At 40.1% G+C, this 23,138-nt stretch overlaps 1 protein-coding gene across 2 annotated transcripts in view; it reads right to left on the reverse strand.

Moving 5' to 3' along the window:
* Window positions 1-22,305, reverse strand: part of foxo1a (forkhead box O1 a) — a 57,236-nt gene extending 34,931 nt beyond the window's left edge. Inside the window, exons 1-2 of one of the 2 annotated variants that reach the window (XM_007236710.4) lie at window positions 21,933-22,305; window positions 21,234-21,783 (exon numbers count right to left, since the gene is read on the reverse strand). In XM_007236710.4, the coding sequence (XP_007236772.2) occupies window positions 21,234-21,779 (546 nt within the window). In that variant the 5' untranslated portion in view covers window positions 21,780-21,783; window positions 21,933-22,305. Of the gene's footprint in view, window positions 1-21,233 lie in introns of both variants that reach the window. The other variant, XM_007236709.4, reaches the window with a different exon arrangement.
* Between the last annotated feature and the right edge of the window lie 833 nt (window positions 22,306-23,138).

Here is a 23,138-nt window from a genome sequence, read left to right on the forward strand (position 1 = left end):
GGCAATGAGACAAGAGAAAAAGAAAGAAAGAGAAAGAGCACAAGGGAGGGAGAGAGACTGAGAGTGAGACAGAGAGAAAGAGAGAAACAGAGAGACTGAGAGAGTGAGAGAGAGAGTAATGAAAACAGATGCCAAAGTAGACAGATACGTAAAACGATGTGAAAGGAATTCCCACAGTGTGTGCCAGATAAGCCCAGCGGAGGAGCACATTCATCTGCACTGGACAGCAGAGCACTGATTTTGTAGAACCTACTACTAAACCAGCAAGAGGAGAATTCATGAGAAATCACCAGGCAAAGCTAGCAGTAGAGTTTGAGTGGGCATGCAAAAATTAGGACACCTATATAACTATGAGAGATGAGATGAGTGACAGAGAACAAGTACTGAGCCCCATGACTTTTGACATATCCCATAGAAGATAAATATACTGGACTGATCTGCGTATTATGCACGTATGGCCTCATGCATTGAATATGAATGTTATTTCTGTCATGGTCACATCTGTCTGTCTCACATGGACAATTTTAGCCGGAAGCTGCCGGTCACAATCATTATCACTCGCTTCACTTTCCACCGTGGGTGGTAGGGGTGGGCAATATTATATCGTATACAATATATCGTGACACAGAAATATCATGATATTAAAAATCCATATCGTGATAATAGGGCTGTTCTGTCTTAAAAGTAATCTATTAAATACTCTGAAGCTTTAGGTGTATTTATTGTATAATTGTTTTAGTTTGCTGTTTATATGCATGCACTAAATATTCTGCAATATTATTTGCTGCTTTATATTATTTTATGCTTTATTATTTTTTTGCCACATTATGATTATACTGTTATACTATTATACTTTATTCCTGAAATTAATAAATTATTTTAGCTTTCCTATATCGCCAAGTATATCGTTATCGCAAAAATACCCTGAAATATCGTGATATTATTTTAGAGCCATATCGCACACCACTAGTGGGTGGTAATGTAATGTCTCCTATGATGTATTCCTATGTATTCACTCGTGACACTGTGGTCGGAGGAATGTTAAATGCCCATGCACAGCTTCGGAAATCCATTTGGATTGTCCATTTCATCCATCTGGCACCCACTCATTCTTAACCCCGTACTTTCCATGAGTACAGTGGTCTGTGTTCTCAAGATTTTGGAGGAGCCTGTCTTATTTATAAAGCGAGTGGATCACCATGGCTAGATCCAAAAAACTCTCTGGGGCCTTTAGTATGTTGTAGATGCATAAGAGTATGGCCAACACGGCCAACATGGCCAGGTCAAACTGTCCTAGCAAGTTCAGCCCAAGAGCAGATTGTAAGAGCCATAAGAAAGTGTCCAACAATCCCAACCTCTGATTGCGGGATCTAGAGGTTCCACTCACCACAGTAAATGTCAAAGTTCACACATCTGCCATTAGAAATTTTTACCAGAGAACACCTAAGACAGACTAAGGCTACGTTTACATTACAAGCCACATTGCTCAAATGCGATTTTTTTTGCTCAAATCAGATTTGGCTATCTTGATGCTTCACATTCACAAATGTAAGTAATCTGTATCTGTGTGTAATGTGAATGAATCTGTCCCTGAATTGTCTTACATGCACACATTGATACCTGTATAAACGTCACCTTCTTTACCAACAGAAAAAAACGTCATATTTGAGAGACGACTCGTAGCTTTATAAAGGGAAATAAATGTGTTAGCAGCTCAAATGTGGAGCATCTTTTGCTGGAGTGGAGAGTAAACAGCTGGTCTGAAGTACATGCTCAGGTCGACGAGGTGAATAAAGGCCAGGCGGTTTGCTTTTGCTGTTTTTTGCATCTATAGCTGCACAGCTGCACCAAGAGATGTGTGGGTACGAGAGAGAAGCACGTAGCATAGGCATAAAAGCAAATAGACACATGAATTTCGATTTGACTGTTCACAATAACATAATTAAAATAAATAACATAACGCATATCCATGGATTGGATACGTATGCAATTTGATGCAATAAGAAAGTGACTCCAATCTGATTTGAAAAAATCGGATTTTGCACGTTCACACAGCCATGAAAAAATCAGATTAGAGCCACATTGAGCAAAAAATCTCAGCCTGGTAATGTGAATGTAGCCTAAGACTTCTGGAACAGTGTGGCTAAATGAGTTTTTCTATGTTCTTTTTTCAGATAAATTTGTACAATTTATACACAAATGTCAAGCATTCATGCAGACGGTATGAGTACAAAGTTACAGTATCTGTGCGTGTTTCCATTTGTATGTGTGTGTGTGTGAGCGTGATGCAAGCTGGCCAGTGTGTGTGTGTGCGCGTGTGTGTCATAATGGTGGGCCAGCCTGACAGGCACCACTTATAATCGCTTTAGGGCAGGAGTTGCACAACAATGTGGAGAGGCTAATGCCTGTGGTTTTGGCCCTTGGCGGCAAATGGGCTCATAAAAAATGACTGCTAGAATCGTGAGCAGTGACACTGGGATCAACACGCACATATTATTTATATCTCACACTCTCTCTCTCTCTCTCTGTCTATATCTCTCTCATATAGACACATACAGTCATGCAATGAAAGCATTAAGAAGCAAGGAGCTGGACCTAGAACTGGACTCAGATTGAGTCCAGCTCGTCTTCCAGCCTTTGCGGTCAGACTGGATCAGCATTATCAGAGTCTGGCAAATAAATCACAGTAAATCCTAAAAACACCAAGGGAAACATGTGTTTCCCGTAAACCCAATAATGTAGCCACTTGGACCACTAGAACTGTTCAAACAGAGTAGGCAGAAACGTACAGCCAGTACTAAAACGCAGTACGTCACACAGTACAGCCAGGACCCATATAGAGCACTTTGGTCATGAGTAATGATTTAGTACTCATGCACATTGTTCACATTGTTGCGTAACATTTTACATTCTGTTTTCAAGCCAGGATAACGTGTTATGGGTAGGGATGAGTTAGATCTGACATAACAATTACAAACAACAAAGTATTAATAATTAATATTCAGGTATTACCTCAATTATTTTTGATGAGCTTAGTATTGCTAATTGTAATAACATATCAATAACATTACATGGTCTTCAAATTACTACAATATCACAATTATTTCTGAGACAATTGAAACTCTGGGCACTGTTTAGATTTATAATTGCGACACAATGACCCATGCAGCATTTTGACAGTACAACATTACATTAAAACCATATAAAGAGCAGAGAAGCCACATAAGCCATAGTAGGTCACATGTGAGTAAAATTTCCTCAGAAAAAGGCACACAGTTTTTGGTAAAAACACACAAATGCTAGGGCTAAGTTATCTCAGCTAATGTTATTATTCTAGCTCTGTACAGCTGGAGTCTTTCATCTGGAGACCTGAGTAAACTGTTACATTGATAAAGCTTGATAAGTGATTAAGCGTAATGCTTTATTTTATTTATTTAATGAATGTGAACCAGCGCTTTGATACCAGGGTTGCCAGATTGCTACAGACTGCTAGAGCCAATATCATGTGATAAAAAATGCAGAAAACAATCCTAGAGAACACAATGTTGTAATTAATATAATGTTAATGCCTCACAAGAGATTGTCACAGTGCATTTGCAATATATTGCAATACCTACTTTTTGATGAACCCCTGCATCTCTATTTCAGTGTCCTGGTAAGTACAGATGATGCACACAACATCCCTGGAAAATCATACATGAATGATACTGACAGACTTTTCAAAAATGAAAATGTCGCTTCATTAATCGGCCTGTAATGAAAGTCAGTCAGTGACAGTTTCTGTACGTGATAAATATGTAATAAAAGTTGCTGTATACTGAAATATCAGATAAATTAGACCACTGTTACTTAAACGTTTTAAATCACGATATATTTTGATATAGAATTATTGTCCAGCCCTACTTTGTAGCACATTTTTAAAAAGATTTTAAACTTATAACTTATAACTTCTAAATTTAAATAACTAAATGCGAAACCTATAGTTTAAGGAGTTAATATTATTGCATGCTTCCAAAAGCACACCAAAAATGCATGGGTGTGTTTATACTTGGTAAGTGAAGCAGCTGAAGCGTGTGAGGGCTGGATTTGGGGGTGGAGCTGAGAGCTGGGGCAGCGGGACAGAACTCCACACTCTTTTTCTCTTCGCACGCGTCTCCTCTCCTCCCGCCGCCGTCCAGCTCCAAAACAGCTCTGTGACTCACTCTGACTCACGCGCCATGACTACTTGCTTTTTAAATGGTCCAATATGTCTATCCTCACCATCAGACACTTTCCTAAACGGAGCAGAAAGAGAAAAACAAGGCGGAGAAACTGGTTTGTGCTAGTGCCCTGGAATAAATCAGGCTCCATGTGGAGCTGGGGTTGGTTCTGTTTGAATACACTGTCTGTGGCCCGTTTAGTGTGTACCAAACGAAGATATGCAACCTGCACTCTGAGGCTGAACATCTTGGACAAGTTGGGAAACATTCTGAAGGAAAACTGGATTCAGATGAGTGTTTACATCCTTAGGCAGAGCACCGACTGACAGAATTTGGCAGGATACTCATCCCATGACCTAAACAAGCTTATTATTTTCAGAGATCTAGACTTTAGGGGATCCACAGACATCATGTCACCCACTCACTGTCTTGCTCACACACACATACACACTCATATTCACTCCTTAACTGACAATTCTGAGGTTAGTGGTGGAGCGAGATTGTTAATTTAATAAGATTGTGTTGGTTTTAAATCTTGTTAACAAGCTGAGAGAATGTAATCATCTGTAATTTTCTCCTTGGTGTGACGACACTGGTGTTCCCTTTTTTAAAGAGTGATATTTTGGTTAACACCATAACCCCATTTTACCCAAAGTACTGTCTGTGACCTTTGAGAAAGTCCCGTGCAACTGCGTGTATTCCACATTGGTTATAGTAAAATAGGTCATGTGGTGTGAATATTGTTGCTGTCCTGCAAAAGCAAAATGATCTGATTCTGGTAGTTTACATTGTGTCAAAATTTAAAGGACCAGAACAAAGGCTTCACGATGACTTGTCATAAAATGCTTTTACATTGATTTTCATTGCGCAACTGGAGTTTTCTGCATGCTAATATGTTTCTATACCATGTAAAGTAGCATCAAGCTGCCTTAAGTGTCAGATGTTCTAATAATGAAACAGATAAGTAGGTCCTGGCCCTGGACTTTTCACTAGAAGCAAAAAAGATAGATGGATGGAAGGATGGATGGATGAGGGAAGGGAAAGAGAGATTGAATTAAAAATGTAATGTTTGCAGGAATAAGTGATTTAAGGGCAAAAAATACTCTTTGTTGCATCTTTATAAACCAATTAAATGTAGGTAAACATTAGGTGAAAACATACTGTATATCCATTTAGCTTAAAGTGGCAGTCCGTATTATTTTGTTTCTAAACTGAAAGCAGAAGCATTTCTGAGTGGAGAAAGGATAAAATATTGTGTTTAATGGTACCAGTGTGATGGAACCACCATCCCTGCTAAGCCTAATATATTTATTCTAAAACCTGGGGTGTTGGGAGGGTTTTATCGGGATAGTTCTTCTATTCTACGCGTCTTTATGTACTTGCGTCTCATGTACAGCCTCTAAAAGAGGATCCGGCTGAGTTTTACTGAACGCGAGCAGCTGGTGGTGCAATGGAGACTTCAGACGAGCCTATTCACCCATAATAAAATCAAAGAAACAAAGGAGTGAAGCAAGCTTCGAGTCTCACTAAACGCTCTCTCTCTCTCTCTCTGGCTGAACATAACCTGGAATCGGATTCATCTGCTCTGAAAGGAGATTGCATCACACCCGCCCAGTTTAAAATGATTCTTCCACATGCTTGTTGCAATTACCAATTCTCACCAGAGAGGACCCTAAATCCTCCAAATCTCAAAACTTACAGACATCAGCTTAAATCGATTTTGTAGCCTCCCCCAGGGTTCTATTTTAGGGTCAATTATTCTGATTTTAATTTGAAAGTAGATAAGTGTGCACTTGCTTACAGAATTTAAAAGTTTTAATGGATTAAAGGATTTATAGAAGGGGCCAAAACTTTGTTAAAAAAATTGTTCAAACTTATCACAACTTATTTTCTATATTAGTTCAACAGCAATTACTGTATAATGTTCAGTTTCCACTGAATAATTAATAATTTCTTAAGATTAAGAGGTTAAGGTTTACAATGTCGGTTTATAATTCTGTTTGGACAGATGAGAAAGAAAGAAAGCTCCTTTCCACTCTCTCCCCATATTATATGCTTAATGCCTAACCAATGAAACAGCAGCTTTAGCAACATACTGCACATACTGTTCAATTGCTCTAGCTCTCTCGCTCTCTCTCTTTCTTTCACACATGCAAACACACACACAATCTCCCGCACTGCTAAACTGAATCATGAGGTTGTGATGTTCTGTCCCTGGACTTTGGCCAGCAGCGTGCTGAAATAGTGGTGTGTGTGCTGTGGCTTGAGCTGGGGGCCTCTCTTACGCCACCCTAACCGGGTACATGGATGGGCACTGGAGTACACAGAGCAGACAGACAGCATACCAGCCCTACTCTGCTATTACTCTCTTAATCCCCACCAACCCCATTCCCCCACCCCCTGACTGGCACTGTGTTGCGCCATGCTTTTTAAGCCCCACTCTGCTGCCCATCCTGTCCTACTTGGAACCTGTGTGGAACACTTTCCAGCTCCGGGACACGGGCCACTATGTAATGCTGCTGGAAACACACGGTCTTACCTGATTGGCTGGATGGGTAAACACGCTCTCTTGTTTGATAAACAAGACCAGAACAAGAGTCAGTGACCTCTGAGTTCAAATCATTCGGATCGGACCAAGTGACGCCCTGTGCTAGCTTCTGAAACAGGATTAAATCAGGTTGTTACAGTGGGTGGTAAAGGAGTTTTGGAAACAGCCCTTTTATCTTAGAAAACTAGATGGAAAAGAGAAAATATTACAGTGTGAACACTAACACGCAGCCAGCAATATCAAAACCAGGTTGTTATTGATAATATATTATCTACAAGTTTATCTAAGGTGAGTGTCAGAAACTGGGGGACACACAAAGTATGCAAAGAGATGGAACTAAAAGCCAATCGAAAAGAAGATGCAAATGAAACACTTTAATATTTATTATGTTTTAGCATTATATTCTGAAATTAATTACAATGTTATTAGTTTTTTTTTTATATCTAGCCAATAATATGATTATCGCAGGAAATATTGTGATAATATTTTAGATATTTAGGTATTGTCCACCCCTACTCACTATTATAGTTCCTGGAGGTCTCCTGCACACTTTGAATGCTACATACTGCTCATTTTTCTTTCTTTCCTTTTTTTCTCCTTCTGTTTAGTCTGGAGAAGGGGCACAAAGAAATTCCCTCTCCCTCTATTACTCTTTCTCCCTCCCTCATCCTCTCCCTCTCTGGTTAAGGTAGGCCAGAAAGGTACATAAACACAGTAACAACTTTTATAACTGACAACTGGCAAGTCTGGTCAGAACATCTCTCTGCATATTTACCAGTTAGCATGCTTAAACAGCATGTTCAGACCAATCAGATCATTGCCTGCCTTTTTTCATCTTTGTTTGCTCTGATTAAAAGGAATCAGGAGCTGTGTACAAGTTCATAACACACTCCGTCATAGTAGTATCTATTTTTCACACACATCTGCTTTTTACGACCGCCATCTTTCACGTGCCAGGAATAGTGATTCAGCACATCAAACATTCACCAAAACAGAGTGTCGAGTAGACAGACGGACTGAAAAAAATAAAACACAAATTAAATGAAAGATGATAGGCCAGCCCCAGCAGACACGACAATGTGGGTGGGAAGGGGGGAAAAAGAAGAGGGGGTCACTTGGGATGTGACTAGTATGTCTGCAATGTTACCACTCGCTCTGTCTGTTTGCCTGTTAGGGTTGCCAGATTGGGTGGTTTCCTATCCTTTTTAGACTTTTATTAAACTCCTTAAATTCCAATGCTTATTATTAAATCCTGGAGTTTATTATTCAGTAATTAGACTTTAAAAAAAGCACTACAAATGTTTTTTTGAGCATTTTGGTTCCATGAAGAAATATGTTTGTGGCAAAGTGTGGAAAACCTTTAAACTGCATCAAGTTATGGCTTTGGAGATCTCTTTCCAAAAACTTTCAGTTTTGTTTCATTGTTTCGCCTTGCATTGCTTTGCATTGCATTACTTTGCATTGTTTTGCATTGTTTGGATCAGCGGTGTATCTGGAGGAGTAAGAATGAAGCATGTGTTTAAAAGAACACTGGTTCTAAAGTAAAGCTCGCAAATGGCTCAGGTAGCTGTTCTGTAGCTAATTTGATTTTTCTGAAAACCTGGGTGCGGGCCAAAATGGATTCAATCAAGTACCAGAAAATCCTATGCGATAGCACCATTTCAAGAAGGTTTGGCTTTAGAAGATGATTTAACTTGGAATACGTTTCGAAGAAGACAACTGCAGAACACGAACCCAATAATATTAGTCTATTAGTGAACTGGAGGCCAAGATTTTTTCTGACTTTGCATCACGTGCAGTACTAAAGAAGACTGTCCTGATGTGGTTGAATTATTCTAAAACTGCAGTCATTAAAGTAATTTAAAGTGGTGTTTTGTGTTAAATTTGGTGAAACCATTTCTTACAGTATATTAGTTGTGTTGAACAATTTATATTGTTCTTGTCTTGTCTGACGTTTGAATCAAATTGTTGTCTTAATGGCAAAGTTACAATGTAACAGTTCCGTTCACTAACCAGATGCACCAGACTTTGATGGGGGGAGTGAGAGAGAGAGAAGCACCCTGGGCAGCTGTGGCAGCTAAAATCCACCACATCTGATGCCAAGTCATGTCTGAAAGAGTGCTGCGTCCTGTGCTGCTGGCCGGACGAGCAGTGGAAGAGTAGTTACTGTCAGGATGTAAGGGCAGGCAAAGGTGGGAGGAACTGCAGAGGGGCGGGCATTTTGGAAAACACAACTATCCTTCATGTCCTAGAGCGCTCCCAATGGGAGATTCATGTTCGAGGCATAGATGCTTTACCCTGATGTCATCTCGCTCTCCGAATTGCAGATATTATTAGTGCATGCAGAAGCAGAGTATCGGTGGCTTAGCCAAAGGACATTTTATTTTAATTCAAATAGGAACAGGGTGTTAAAAGGCCATGAGAGGTTCTTAAAAGCAGAGGTCATGGGGGTCTGATAACATGTATTACAAAAAGCTTGAGAGTTGAGAGTTGTGTTATGCTCTGCTATTAAAACCAACTTTTATAACCGCATAAAACTTTAAATTACTTTTCTTTTACGCAGAATTTCTGAATATGTATTTTTTATACTGTGACAGTTTTTTTTTCTAAATTATGCCAACACACAGCCCTAATATCTACTGTGTATCATATTGTATTCATTATACTCTAATTTTGGATGCATGAATATATAGTTAGTATATAGTATATAGCATGTATATAGCATGACATATTAGATGATGGATTTCTTTAACCATCTCGTAAAATCTGGTAAAAACTTCCATTCATTTTTAAGTCTATCACAATATACAGCTCTGGAAAAAAAAGAGACCACTTCAGTTTCCAAATCAGTTTCTTTGATTTTGATATTTCAAGTTCATGTTCATAACATTTTAAAAGTTCAGAAATCAATTTTTGGTGGAATAACCCTTGTTTTTAACCACAGTTTTTATGCATCTTGGCATGTTCTCCTCCACTAGTCTTACACACTGATTTTGGATAACTTTATGCCACTCATGGTGCAAAAATTCAAGAAGTTCAGTTTGGTTTGATGGCTTGTGATCATCCATCTTCCTCTTGATTATATTCCAGAGGTAGGCCTGGACAATAATTCGATATCGGTATTTATCGCGATAAGAAATGTTTCAATAACGGTGATATCAGTTTTGTGGTATATCGATATGTATTATGTACAGAATCTGTCACGGACAGGCGTTTTTTACTGGCGTCAGCTCGCCGCAGAGCCAAACACATTCAGCCCCCATAGCTGTGCTACCTCAGTGCGTGATGACGCAATCACACAGGCACGTAGCCAGGCTAGGCTAGGCTAGGTTAAAATGGCTAGGCTAGGCTAGGCTAGGCTAGGCTAGGTTAGGTTCAGGTCCGCTCCGCTACGCATCTAAAATGTCTCGAAACGGAGCCGGGACGAGCGGATCCAAGGCTAGGGTAGACTCGGTTCGGTCAGCCGCTGTTTCGCTCGCCCATTCGCGCGTCCGCTCGCTCATCCGCGGCTCCGCTCGCTCGTCCGCTCGCTCATCCGCAGCTCCGCTGGCCCAGCCGCGGGTCCGCTCGCTCATCCGCGCCTCCGCTCGCTCATCCGCGGCTCCGCTCGCCCAGCCGCGGGTCCGCTCGCTCATCCGCGCCTCCGCTCGCTCATCCGCGGCTCCGCTCGCCCAGCCGCGGGTCCGCTCGCTCATCCGCGCCTCCGCTCGCTCATCCGCGGCTCCGCTCGCCCAGCCGCGGGTCCGCTCGCTCATCCGCGCCTCCGCTCGCTCATCCGCGGCTCCGCTCGCCCAGCCGCGGGTCCGCTCGCCCAGCCGCGGGTCCGCTCGCCCAGCCGCGGGTCCGCTCGCTTGCCGCTTTGCTGCAAATTGTGCCGGTGAGTGGAGCCGACAAGCAGCGTAACGTTAATACATCTAATCTGTTCCACCACCTCAAGCATCTTCACTACATACAATATTTTCCTTATACTGACTGAAGCACTTTAATAGATTATGTTGAAACTAAGTTATTTAAAGTTTATGAATCCTTTAGGTTTGTTTATTTGCCATTGATATCATGTTGAATACCTCTTGTATTCTGGCTGAAGCACTTTAATAGATTATGTTGTCACTAAGTTATTTATAGTTGAAAAATCCTATAGGTTTGTTTATTTGACGGGAAAATCTTGTTGCTTTTATGTATATAAAGGCTTCTTGTATTATATATCCTAGTTAAAACACTTTTGTTTTAATCTGTTAAATTTGTTTACAATGAATAAGAAGCTCTGCCTCTGTTGTCATTTAAAGTTATTTTTATTTGTAATAGTTATATAGGCTTATGTTTGACAGGGATGTCATGTTATTATTTTGCTATATGCAAATAAAATTGAGCATTGATTTATTTTGACTACTTTTATTTCTAAAGTATTAAAGTTTTTGTGAAAGGAGGTTTCAAAGACTTAAAAAACATTTTCATACAGTAGTAGGTACAGATTTCCATTAGATAGATTGATACAAAAAGTGCAAATACACAGTTAAATAATAATTTAAATTTGCAGTGCAAGCTGCAGAGATTGCAGGGATTCTTTTTCTGAGGCCTTCAAAGTATTTATCGATATCGAAATTATATCGTATCGACCGAAATTTAAGGAATATATCGTGATATAAATTTTGGCCATATCGTCCAGCACTATCCAGAGGCTTTCAATTTGGTTAAATCAAATAAACTCATCATTTTTAAGTGGTTTTCTTTTTTCAGAGCTGTATATTGCAGGAATTATTATATGACAATTTTTGCTGTGGTTTACTGTTTTTATTTAATGTGAATCTAACATTTGTTTTTTTACATTGTGTGCAAATGTATTTATAATTGGACCAACAGAAATGCTCCAATATGGCAGTCATGCATTATACCTTTAATAACTCTTAATATTGTAACTAATTACTGTCAATCCGTACACCTTCCATGAAGCAGCTCTGGTCTTCCAAGAGCTACACAAAAGTAGCCAAGTAGGATTTTAATGAAATATGATAACCTTCTATGGGACGCTGGAACACAGAGTTTGTTTTGAAAACAGTTTTGCTGTTTCCATAAAGTGTCAGGTGATCGGCAGGGGCAGCAGTGTGATGAGAGTAAAACCTGACGTACAAAATCGATTGAGGGCAAAAAAGCCAGCACAGGTGATTGGGGGCCATGTGCTGTGTTAAATATTTGCACTAGTGGAGTGACGTCCGTATTGTATAAAAGTAACAGGAAGAGCAGACACAGGCTTGACTGTGTTTGAAGCGAAGACATCTGGCTAGGTGTGTTTGTGTGGAAATACTCCGCTGTGCGTGGTCACGTGTAACCCTTTGACTTCTAAACCCAACCAAAGCACACCACAGAGGCTTACGCTGAACACTCAGCCGACACAAATACACTGATGAACTTAAAAAAAAACTCAACCTTGATGTCAAAAATAGTGCACACAGAATATAGATGCTGCTCACACTTTATCTAATTTTTTCATGTTGGTTAATTTTAACATCGGCCTGTAGTTTAATTTGCAAAAGCAAGAGAGTGCGAGTGCAAAAGAGTGAATCTGCACCAGTAAGGAAAAATGTGCTTCATATTGGCCACTTTTTGAGTCAACACTTCATGAGCCAGCTCTTCAGGTGCTCTTCTTTTAAGAAGTTCTCCAGTACTTCATGAGTGCCTATGCCACATACTGTAGTGCACAACACTGAACGAGGCTGAAAAGGCTTCTATAGAAAAGAATAAAATAAGTATATGACTCACCTTCTGCTGTATGGAGACAGCTGACTGAAAGACTTCCATAACCATTAGAGCCATTCACTTTCTATTAGATTCTATCTAGTGATGCACAGAATTTGAAAGTTTTGTCTGAGATCAAAACTAAACAAAATGTAAACCTTTGGCAAAAAGTTAAATATCAAATGCGTTCTTTAGCTTTTGACACAAATTTTGTATAAATTAAATAGCATATGTTTTTAACTAAATATATTAACACACTACCAAAATGTAATAAATGAGTAAAACCCAAGTATATTATTGTTTGTTCATTCTTTGACACTTTAAAATTCTTCCAAACAGCCAACATTACCTAACAAAGAGCACATTACTCCTCACTGCCTGCAATTTTCACCAAATACGTAATTTTCAAGTATAAATTATTCAGTCTTTCAACCAAGAATTTCAGCTGTCGAAAATTAAGTGCATTCATAGTTTTTACATTACAACAAGTGCAGGACATTTCAAGATACTTTTAAAAGAATAGGTTGTAAACATCTCTGAATGTACAATTATGACGGAGGAATATAATTAACACATTGGCATAGCCAACAGTATATTAAAAAACCCACAATGATTATTAAAGATAAACAAAAGTGGAAAAGACGTAAACTATATAATTAACTATATAATACTGCAGACCCTAACTAAACTCTTGAACCCTTGGACCCTAACTTCTGAGAACTTTCCTCTGTGCAGTCCACTGAACACTCATGTCTTTTAATGGTGCCTTGACGGCACCGGATGGAAACAAAACTCAGATTTTTATCAGAACATTGCTATTTAAATTTTTTAACACATAAGTCCTGGGTGTTCTACAACTATGATAAGGTGAACAAATTTTCAACAGAGCAAATGTGGCAACGAGAGTTAAGTCTCGCCTTGGGAGGTATGACATTAAAGCAGCGCAAAGTTACTTTGTAAAAAGAATGAGTTTACACTGTGGACTTCGGTCCAACTGGAGCCAGTTCAGAGTTCCTCTCCGCTCGACGAATCAACAATTTAGCTCAATGAATCAGCAGGAGAGCTTGAGTGGTGGTGGAGGAGGATAAAAAACATACATCTGTCAAAGAGCCTTCTCTTGCCTTGAACGGGAAGAACAGGAAGGAGCCAGCAGCTCTGGATCAATCCCCCCCCCTCTCTCTTTTTCTCTCTTTCTGAAAAGGATGCCTACTATTCATGAAGAACAGATGAGGGAAATCAGCTAAGTGCTTGTGTCCTCTTCCTTGCTGCCTTTTTTCTAACCCCCTGAAAAGCTCCTCCTGAGTTCAGTAGGACATCTAAGAATAAACAAGAGATGTGTGGTGAATGGCATGTCGCTTTCCCACACTCTCACCTACCCTGGCCACACACACCACATCACTCCTTCTGTCACTCAGGCATGCCTGCATTACAAAGTCAGTGACAGCACAGTGTTAGCGTGTCTGGGTCATTGTGCTCATAAACTCTAAGTAAAGACCCAGCTGCTCCCTTGAAGGTAGATATTAATCAACCAGCAGTGGGTGGGCAAAAATATAACTTCATGATATTTAAAAACATTTTGTAATACCGTATTTTTCGCACTATAAGGCGTATCTGATTATAAGGCACGCCATCAATAAACGTCTATTTTCTGGTTATTTTCATACATAAGGCATATCGGATTATAAGGCGCAGTTTATGCAACACTAGTAACTAGCAGTAGAAACAGGGGTGTCACCATATTTTCCTTCTAAATTCAGCAGGTCTCACTACTGGGTGAGCTAAGCAACGTTAAGTAAACAAAACTGTCATTCTAAAAAAGGAAAACATTTCAGACGAGTCAGACAAGTGAAATGAGTGTTGGATGTTAATCTACACAGATTTTTTTTCTGAAAACTGTTTATTTGGGTGAGTAAAACACTCCTGTTTAATTACAGTAAGCTTAGATTTATATATTTCAACTAAAGCTGGAGCATTAGCAGCTAATCGCTAGCAGTTAGTGGTTAATGTCACACGACAGTGTTACACTGAGGAACCCCTGAGTGTTCCGGTAAGCCAGGGCAATATTAGCTAGTGCTTCGTCCCATTTAGCTTAAGGCCCTGTCCCACTGCGATTGCGTCTAAATATCCACTAAAGTACGTCCAAATTTCAGTGGACGCAGTTTAGTGGATATTTAGTGGATATTAGACGCAATCTGGACGTAGTTTAGTGGATATTTGGACGGCACCGTCCAAGTGGACGTAGTTTAGACGTTGCCGTCCACTTTAGACGCAAAAGTGGTTTTGGTACCTCCCAAACTTTTCGGAATAGACGGCGACTAATATGGACGTAATTTAGTGGATATTTGGACGGCACGTACAGGTGGACGTCGACGTCCATAAAAATATTTTTCTGGCGTCCATCGCTTTACCATCAGCCGGTCATACAGTCCAAACTCCACCCGGCGTACAATCCAAGGCCTGACCCATACAGTCCTCTCCTGCTGCCGCCTCCTCCTCCTCTCGGTCTTGTCCAGCACATGGAGGAGTATGTTCTGCTGCTGCACCATCACTGCAAGGAATCTGTGGTCCATGGTTGTGTAGAAGAGAATAGATGTGCTCTCTCTTGTAGCTCAAGAAGAAATGATGATTCGCTAGAAAAAACAACCATATATAGTTGGAAGTCGACGTCCAAAAAGTGGACGTCGACTTCCAAAAAGTGGAAGTCGACATCCAAAGAGTGGAAGTCGACGTACAAATTTGGAAGTCGGCGTCCAACTTCAATTTGGACGGAATATGGACGTCATTTGAACGCAGTGCGTCTATATTTTGGACGCAGCGCGTTCACTCAGTGGACGCAGTGTTTTCTGATAAATTTGGACGTACTTTAGTGGATATTTAGACGTAATCGCAGTGGGACAGGGCCTTTATTTTAACATGGTAAACGTGCAGACTACAGTCTGATACACTCACCTCTGAACAGCAAAAGAGCTAGCTGTTCATGTGTTTAGCAGCTAATGCTGCTCCAGCACTGCACAGAGCTAGCGCTTTGTGTGGTTAGCAGCTAATGCTAAGGCTGCTGGAGCACTAAAGTGAAACTACTGTGGCTTTACTGCTCCTTACAACCTGACTAGTACAATTTATACATAAGGCACAACATATTAAAAGACACTCTTATTATTTTTTAAAGGATTTTAAGTGCATCTTAAGTGTAATATAAAGCTGTTCTAAGCTTTATATGTAACAGAGGACCACAGTAAAGTACAAAAAAACTAAATAAATAATAGCTTAACCCAGTCTCTGTCTCACCCACTCCTACTCTTGGTCATGACTTGGTCTTGACTAATAAAAACTTCAGCCTTGACCCAGACTTAAATTCTAAAATTCGAAAGTTGATCTTGATTCCGACTCGGCTCTGGCGGTCTTGACTACAACAACTCTTGTCAACAATGTCAAAGTGTGATGACATGCATTACAATTGGTGACTTTTATTCTGTTCATATCGATATCACAATTATATTGGCAGCAGTATATCACAATATACATTTTTCCCATATTGTCCAGAACTAAGTGCCACAAAAAAAAAACTGTTAAAATGCAGCTGAAATGTATGGTATGTTTTCACTAATCACCTATATAAGAAAGAAAGGGGCAAAAAATAAATTATTTAAAAAAACATGACATAAACAGCTAACTAGCATCCAATTCGCTACTTTTGAGAAGTGCTGGGTATCAGCAACCAATAAGCAGTCTACATTTTAAAACTAGCATGCTTATTGGCCGTGATTGGCTTCTTCAGCACTTAAATGTAGTTTTAAAAGACAGTATGTTCAGTATGTATTTGTAAGTAATTTGGAAGGTATTGAATTTTGATTGTTTATAGGCTTTTTATAACTGTTTAAATGTTACAAATGTTACTTAGCACATGTAACTGATGGACGAGCTAATTGCTAAACAGTTGCTAAACTGGCAAAATCTCAATTAATGCAAAGCACCTTTATGTTGTTTGAGCTAAATTAGCCTATTAGCAAGCTAAAACTTATTTATAAAACACATAAAAAGTTTCTGTTAAAAAATGTCAATACCCATCACTTTACATGTCTTTACATTTACTGTGTAACTTTTTTACAACTAACAACACCATGTGGATGATGTATTGTACTTTAACCCCGACTAGTCTCTCTGTGTTTTGTTTGCATACTACAAAACTGTGCTATATTACAATCCCCAAAACAGAGATTTGCCTGGTTTAGGAAAACCGTTTCCACACAGTGTATTTAAGCCGACATTCCTGAAGACCTCCGCCTCCTTACAACACGAGAGGTGATATAAGGTCACGGTTAAGTGCATGTTAGGTCTCTGTGGGACTGTTAAACCGATCATTACCCGCTGCTCACTCTGTACAACTTTATACAACCAGAAAGATCATGTAACGGCCCCCAACAGACCTTGAGCTTTATAGGCTGCATCCTTTTTCACGTTTGGGAGTCAGATATGTTGGATAATCTAATCATTATTCATTGTTTTTTAGAGATTAAATTATTTATAGTAGCTTGCACGGCTTCTATGTCTACAACACTAGCAGTAGATGTGACCCAACACTGCGTAGCCTATATCAGTGCGCAGATTTTCCTCTGATAGCCGCAGGAAAACTGAACTGAACTGGAGCTGAAACAGTGCCTGTACTATCACGCAGTATGTGTCATAGAATTCGGGTGAAAAGCAAAGTCTCCTCACAATGGAGAGCTCTCACAGCATTACTCATGCTCCATAGTAAAGGAGGTCACAGGACTTTGGGCTTGCACGGCAAACTCACAAAAGCACAAAGCCTGTGGAATGTGGAGTGAACGCACCCCTGCGTCGGTGGGTGGAAACAGAGATTTACCTGCATGCGTAGTATGTCTTTCATGCACTACATATTTGGCAAGCACCGCAGGGACACTCACACAAGCCTTGGGTTGTGACGAAGCGCTACACCTAACAACGTAACTTTGCTTCAACCTCACGAGGTAGTTTCCATGGATTTCTACAGGACTGTTTTCTTGTTTCTCTGGTTGTCAGGTGGCTTCAGGGTGTGCATGCAGCACTACAAAGCATGCTGGTGTCTCTGTACCATCCTAATTGTTTAGATGGAATTCACTTAATAACACACACCCCCAAGACAGACACACATACTGTATGTGTACACATATGGGTCAATACCAATATAACATGCATTTTGTGCCCACAAAAACACATAAGATTTTTCTAAATTAATACACAATTTCAAATATAGAGTAATGTTAAACTTCACTTTTAAGTATATTTTATACAGTGTTTTTTTTATTAGATGGGATGTTTTGCCATGTCCACAGTGCTACCTGGTTAAGCTGAATGATTTGTTTGAGAGGTTGAATAACACAAAAAAAGTATGTAGGTAAGAGACTGCAGACACTTTGCTGCGTGTTCAGCAATAACTACAACTCTGGAAAAAAGAGACCACTTAAAAATGAGTTTCCTTGATTTTACCTATTTGAAAACCTCTGGAATATAATCTAGAGGAAGATGGATGATCACAACCATCAAACCAAGCTAAACTGCTTGAATTTTTGCACCAGGAGTGGCATAAACTTATCCAAAAGCAGTGTGTAAGACTGGTGGAAGAGAACACCAAGATGCATAAAAACCATCAAATATTGATTTCTGAACTCCTAAAACTTTATGAATATGAACTTGTTTTATTGCATTATTTGAGATCTGAAAGCTCCGCATCTCTTTTGTTATTTCAGTCATTTCTCATTTTCTGCAAATAAATGCTCCAAATGACGATATTTTATTTGTAATTTAGGAGAAATGTTGTCCGTAGTTTATAGAATAAAACAACAATGTTCATTTTACTCAAACATTATACCTATAAATAGCAAAATCAGAGAAACTGATTCAGAAATTGAAGTGGTCTTTTAAATTTTGTCCAGAGCTGTATATTGATTTCTTAATATTTCCTATATTATTGCCATACTTTGCTACGGTAAAGTTTAAACTGTCCACACTGTCATGCTAAAATATCATGGTAATTAAATTAATTTTAGCAAACAAAAATGTATCTTTAAAACAGAGCTAGGCAATCATCAGCTAGGAAAATATGATTTCTGTGTTGCCTGAAGTCTTATAAATATGATAAATAGAATTAGGCAAACAAATCCAAATTCTTAAGTCATTTGTTTAAATGTATTGAGAGCCAACAGGCACAGTATTTCAATAATGGCTCATACAAACCCACACACAGAGAGTATACACTTAACCACATAGTAACTGTTGTAAATGTGGCAAGAGCCACAAAAACTCCTTGTCAGCAGACACCTCATATCAAACATTACTCGGGACCAGTCATATGACTGCCCATGGTCACGGCAGGCAAGTGACCTGTTGTCTCCACTCAAATTCACCCATGTGCCGCATATAACCAGAGCCCAATGCCCTTATACAAGTCAGTGAATGGTGAAATATACTGAGTATCCCATGACAAACAAAAACCTAAAGCACTCACAATGAGCCACATGTTTAGTATGATTCCCTTATAGAGGCTGAAAACTATTGAACCTTAAGGCAGTGTTTTCCAGCACAGGTCATAAGAAGGACGTCAGGAATTTTCCAGTATTCCAACTTCTCATCTAGCTTAGTTTGAACCAAGATGTACCTATATTTATAACAATTCAAGTGTTTAAAAGCAATGTAAAATGCATGAGTATGTTTTTGTATGCTTACTATATTAATTACATGAAATTGTCTAAAAGTGAAAACAATATGAATAATTGCAATTCTTTTTGGGATACTATATCGGTTGGACATTTGTTATCATCATGACAGAACAATTTGTAAGCTCATCCACCATCTATCAGCATTGCTTACAGCATCTGAAGTGAGTTTTTTGGGTGCTATTTTGCTCTTTATAGGTTCTTTTCTGTCTAGAGTAAACTGACTGAACTGGCTCATGAAAATGATATTAAAACTGACAACAAGAAGAAATTAGGAGCCCAGTGTGAAGCTAAATATGACTAAATCAGCATAAGACTATAATGTACTGGCACACATAGCAGAAATGAAAGAAAAATGATGTGAAAACACATGGAAAGTACATAAACATGTGGAAAGGGTGTACATTAGCCTGGTCATTCCCTCAAATTTTACAGTGTGCAAGTATGAAGCATCAATGTCCTCAGTTATGTATTGGAAAAGTGGATGAATGGACTGGTAAACAATGTCATGAACACTCAGCTGTCTCTAAACCAGTGTTCCTCAACCCTGGTCCTGTGCCACCCTGCCTGTTATTCAGCTGATTAGCTGGATCAGATGTGTTTTGGAAGCAGATAAAACAAAAACACTAAAAAGTGCCAGGGATGGGCAACTCTGGTCCTGGTGGCTGGATTTCCACAGTTTTCTGCTAATTAAACTCCCTTGCTGGCTAATTGCCAGGTTTAGTGGTCCTTGTTAGAGTAGGGGAATCAGTTGTGATGGACTCTGGCCCCTGTTGCTCCCCTCTGCTTTAGATCAGTGTTTGTCAACCCTGCTCATGAAGACTCCTCTTCCATGCACATTTTAGTGCTTTCCTTCTCCCAACACACACACTTCAACTAATATTAATAGGCTGTTAATCAGCTGATTAGCTGGATCATGTGGGTTTTTGGGAGCAGGAAAACAATAACAAGTGCAGGGTATTGGGCTTCCAGGACCAGGTTTGATAAACACTGCTTTAGACTAGTGTTTCACAGTCCTCGTCATGAAGACCCCTGTACTGCACATTTTACTGTTAATCAGCTGGATAGTTGGATCATGTGTGTTTTTGGGAGTAGAGGAAACTCTAAAAAAGGTAAAAGAGCAGGGCAAGGGGGTTCCAGGACCAGGATAAAAATAAAACCTATGCTCTGGACAAAGTATTTAAAACTATACAAACAGTGTGGGAACTTTTTGTAGTTTGGATTCTACCCCTATTCTGCACATTTTCTCCTGCTAATTGACTGTTATAATCAGCTAAATAGTTGGATAATGTGTGTTTTGGGAGTAGAGAAAACTCTACAAAAAATAAAAGTAAAGGGTAGGGCAGGAGGGTTCCAGGACCAGGATTTTAAAAAACACCTCTGAACTAAGAGTTGCAACTAATTATTATTTTGGTAGTCAATTCACCTGGCTATTGTTTTTCCAATAAGTCAACAAACTATTAAAAACGACTATTCGAAACAGTGTGGGAACTTTGTGTATTTTGGTGCGGTTGCAAATTAATATCTGTTATGTCTACTTATCGTTGAAAAGTACATAAACACATGGAAAGTGTGTTTATTTACCTGGTTATCCCCTCATATTTTACAGTGTGCAAGTTTAAAGCACAAATGTCTACAGTTATGTATTTAAAAAGTTGCTGACTGGACTGGTAAACATTGTCATGAGCACTCAGCTGTCTCTAAACCAGCGTTTCTCAACCCTGGTCCTGGGCCACCCTGCCCTGCACATTTTAGTGCTTTTCCTCCTCCCAATACAGATCTACAAACTTTAACTCTGGCTGTTAATCAGCTGATTAGTTAGATCAGGTGTGTTTTGGAAGCAGGAATAACACTAAAAAATGCCAGGGGTGGGCAAATTTGGTCCTCATGAGCTGGATTTCCACTGTTTTTTTTATTTACCTGCTCAAACACATCAAATTCAACTCACTGGCTGAGTTGAATTAGTTTTAGCCCTACTGTGGACACATTGGTAGCCTATATGGGTGCACTGGGATGGATGGAGAGGGGTGGTAGAGGGTGTACCTTCCAGCCGGCGGAGCTGTTGCTGTCCCCCTTGTCCTTGAAGTAAGGAACGCTCTTCACCATCCAGTCGTAGATCTGGGAGAGCGTGAGCCGCTTTTCCGGGGAACTCTCGATGGCCTTGGTGATCAGGTCCGCGTACGACATGTTGCCCCACGCGTTGCGCCGGGAGGAGCTGCTCTTCCTCTGGCCAGACACGGAGGACAGCAGCGGCACATGCTGCTGCTGCTGCTGAGCCAGCTGTGGGCTGGAGACCTGCTGATGCTGTTGCGGCTGTTGCTGTTGCTGGTGGACGCAGTCAAAGTCGAGCCCCTTCTGCTCCTCATAGTCCTCATTCTCTTCCAGCAAGCCTAAGCCGCTGACCAGGTCTGCGTGACCCGCTGGAGCCGCCGCGTCTCGCTGGCCGGAGGACGCCGGCGAGCACGTGCCTGAGTCCGCGGGGTTGGTGAGCTCCGGACGGGGCAGCGGCCATGTGCAGGAGCGCGGCCGGGAGAGAGGCGCGAAGTCCGGGTCGATCTCTACCGTGTGTCGCGGTGCCGCTTCAGCCATGGCGCTGAGCACATAGGAGCGGCGGGCGACGGAGAGGGAGTTAAAAACAGTGACAGCGAAAAAGTTAAAAAGTGAAAAAGTGAGGTGAATAAAGCTGGTTAACTTAAAACAAAAACAAAAGTGAAAAGAAAGAAATTAGTTTCCTTTTCTCACCTGAAATAGGCGAAATGGACTACTAACACTACTAACTCGGCTGTAGCTACATCTGAGACAGTTCAGAAAAAAAGTAAAAAAAGCTGAAGAAATGTTAAAATAAAAGTGAATAAAACGAAAGGAATGTAAAAGAAAAAGCGATTTCTGTACTCTGTCCTGTATTCCTTCTGGAAGTTATTATAAAACTAAATAAAAGTACTTGATCTAATTTTAATCTCCCTCCGTCTCGCTCCTGTCACTAAGGTCTCTCTGTCTGAGCCCTGTGTGTGTATATGTGTGAGTGTATATGACTGTGTTATAGCTGGTGTGTGTATATGTATGTATCTCTGTCTATCTTCGCCTGTACGCAGAGTGTGTGTGCGCCAAAAGTCGTGTTATAGTGGAACTACCTCTCATATGGCCGCAGGCTCCGCCCACTCCCCACTGATTGACAGCTCGCACACGCCAATGAAACTCGAGCTTTCTAAAGCGAAACAGCGGCGAGGCTTCCCCTAAGCGACTGTAAACAAGCTCTCTTAAAGCGAAGTTTCCTCTCAGCGCGCTGCCGGTAAACACGGAACGCACGACAGCGCGTTTCCCTGTTTTTAAGCACTTCAGAAACACATTCAAAACACGTTTCACATCATATATTATTGTATACCACCATAAATACACACGCGTGGAAAGAGTGCTCGGAGTGCTCGAGCCCAGCACGTCTATGAATAGCTCTCATAGCTGTGTAATTATTGCGTAATTACATAACAGAGAACTGATAGTACTGGACTAAAGTATAGTTTACACACTTAGACAGCTGATAGAGTTAGTAAGGACTTTAAGCAAAGGTGTCAAAAGTATTCACATGCCTACTCTGTAGGTAGAATTATAAGGGTTTAAAATACTTCTGTAGACGTTGAAGTATTAACTCATACTTTTTACTGAAGTAAAAGTGTAAAAGTACTGCTTTCAAAACTACTTAAAGCATAAAAGTAAAACATTATTTAAGATGGGGAAAAATGCCATTAAAAACAAAAGCTTAGGCCGTGCTATATGAGCCTATAATGCACTACCCCTACCCCTCCCCTCCCCACAACACATTTTTTTAAATGTTAGACTAAAATGTTAACGTATAAAACTTTGAGATGCACCATCTAAATAAGAGACCAACAAATTGAAAACCAACAGGAGTGGCATAGATTTATCCAAAAGCAGTGTGTAAGACTAGTGGAG

Source organism: Astyanax mexicanus, chromosome 18, assembly GCF_023375975.1.
Source record: "Astyanax mexicanus isolate ESR-SI-001 chromosome 18, AstMex3_surface, whole genome shotgun sequence".
NCBI lineage: Eukaryota > Metazoa > Chordata > Actinopteri > Characiformes > Acestrorhamphidae > Astyanax > Astyanax mexicanus.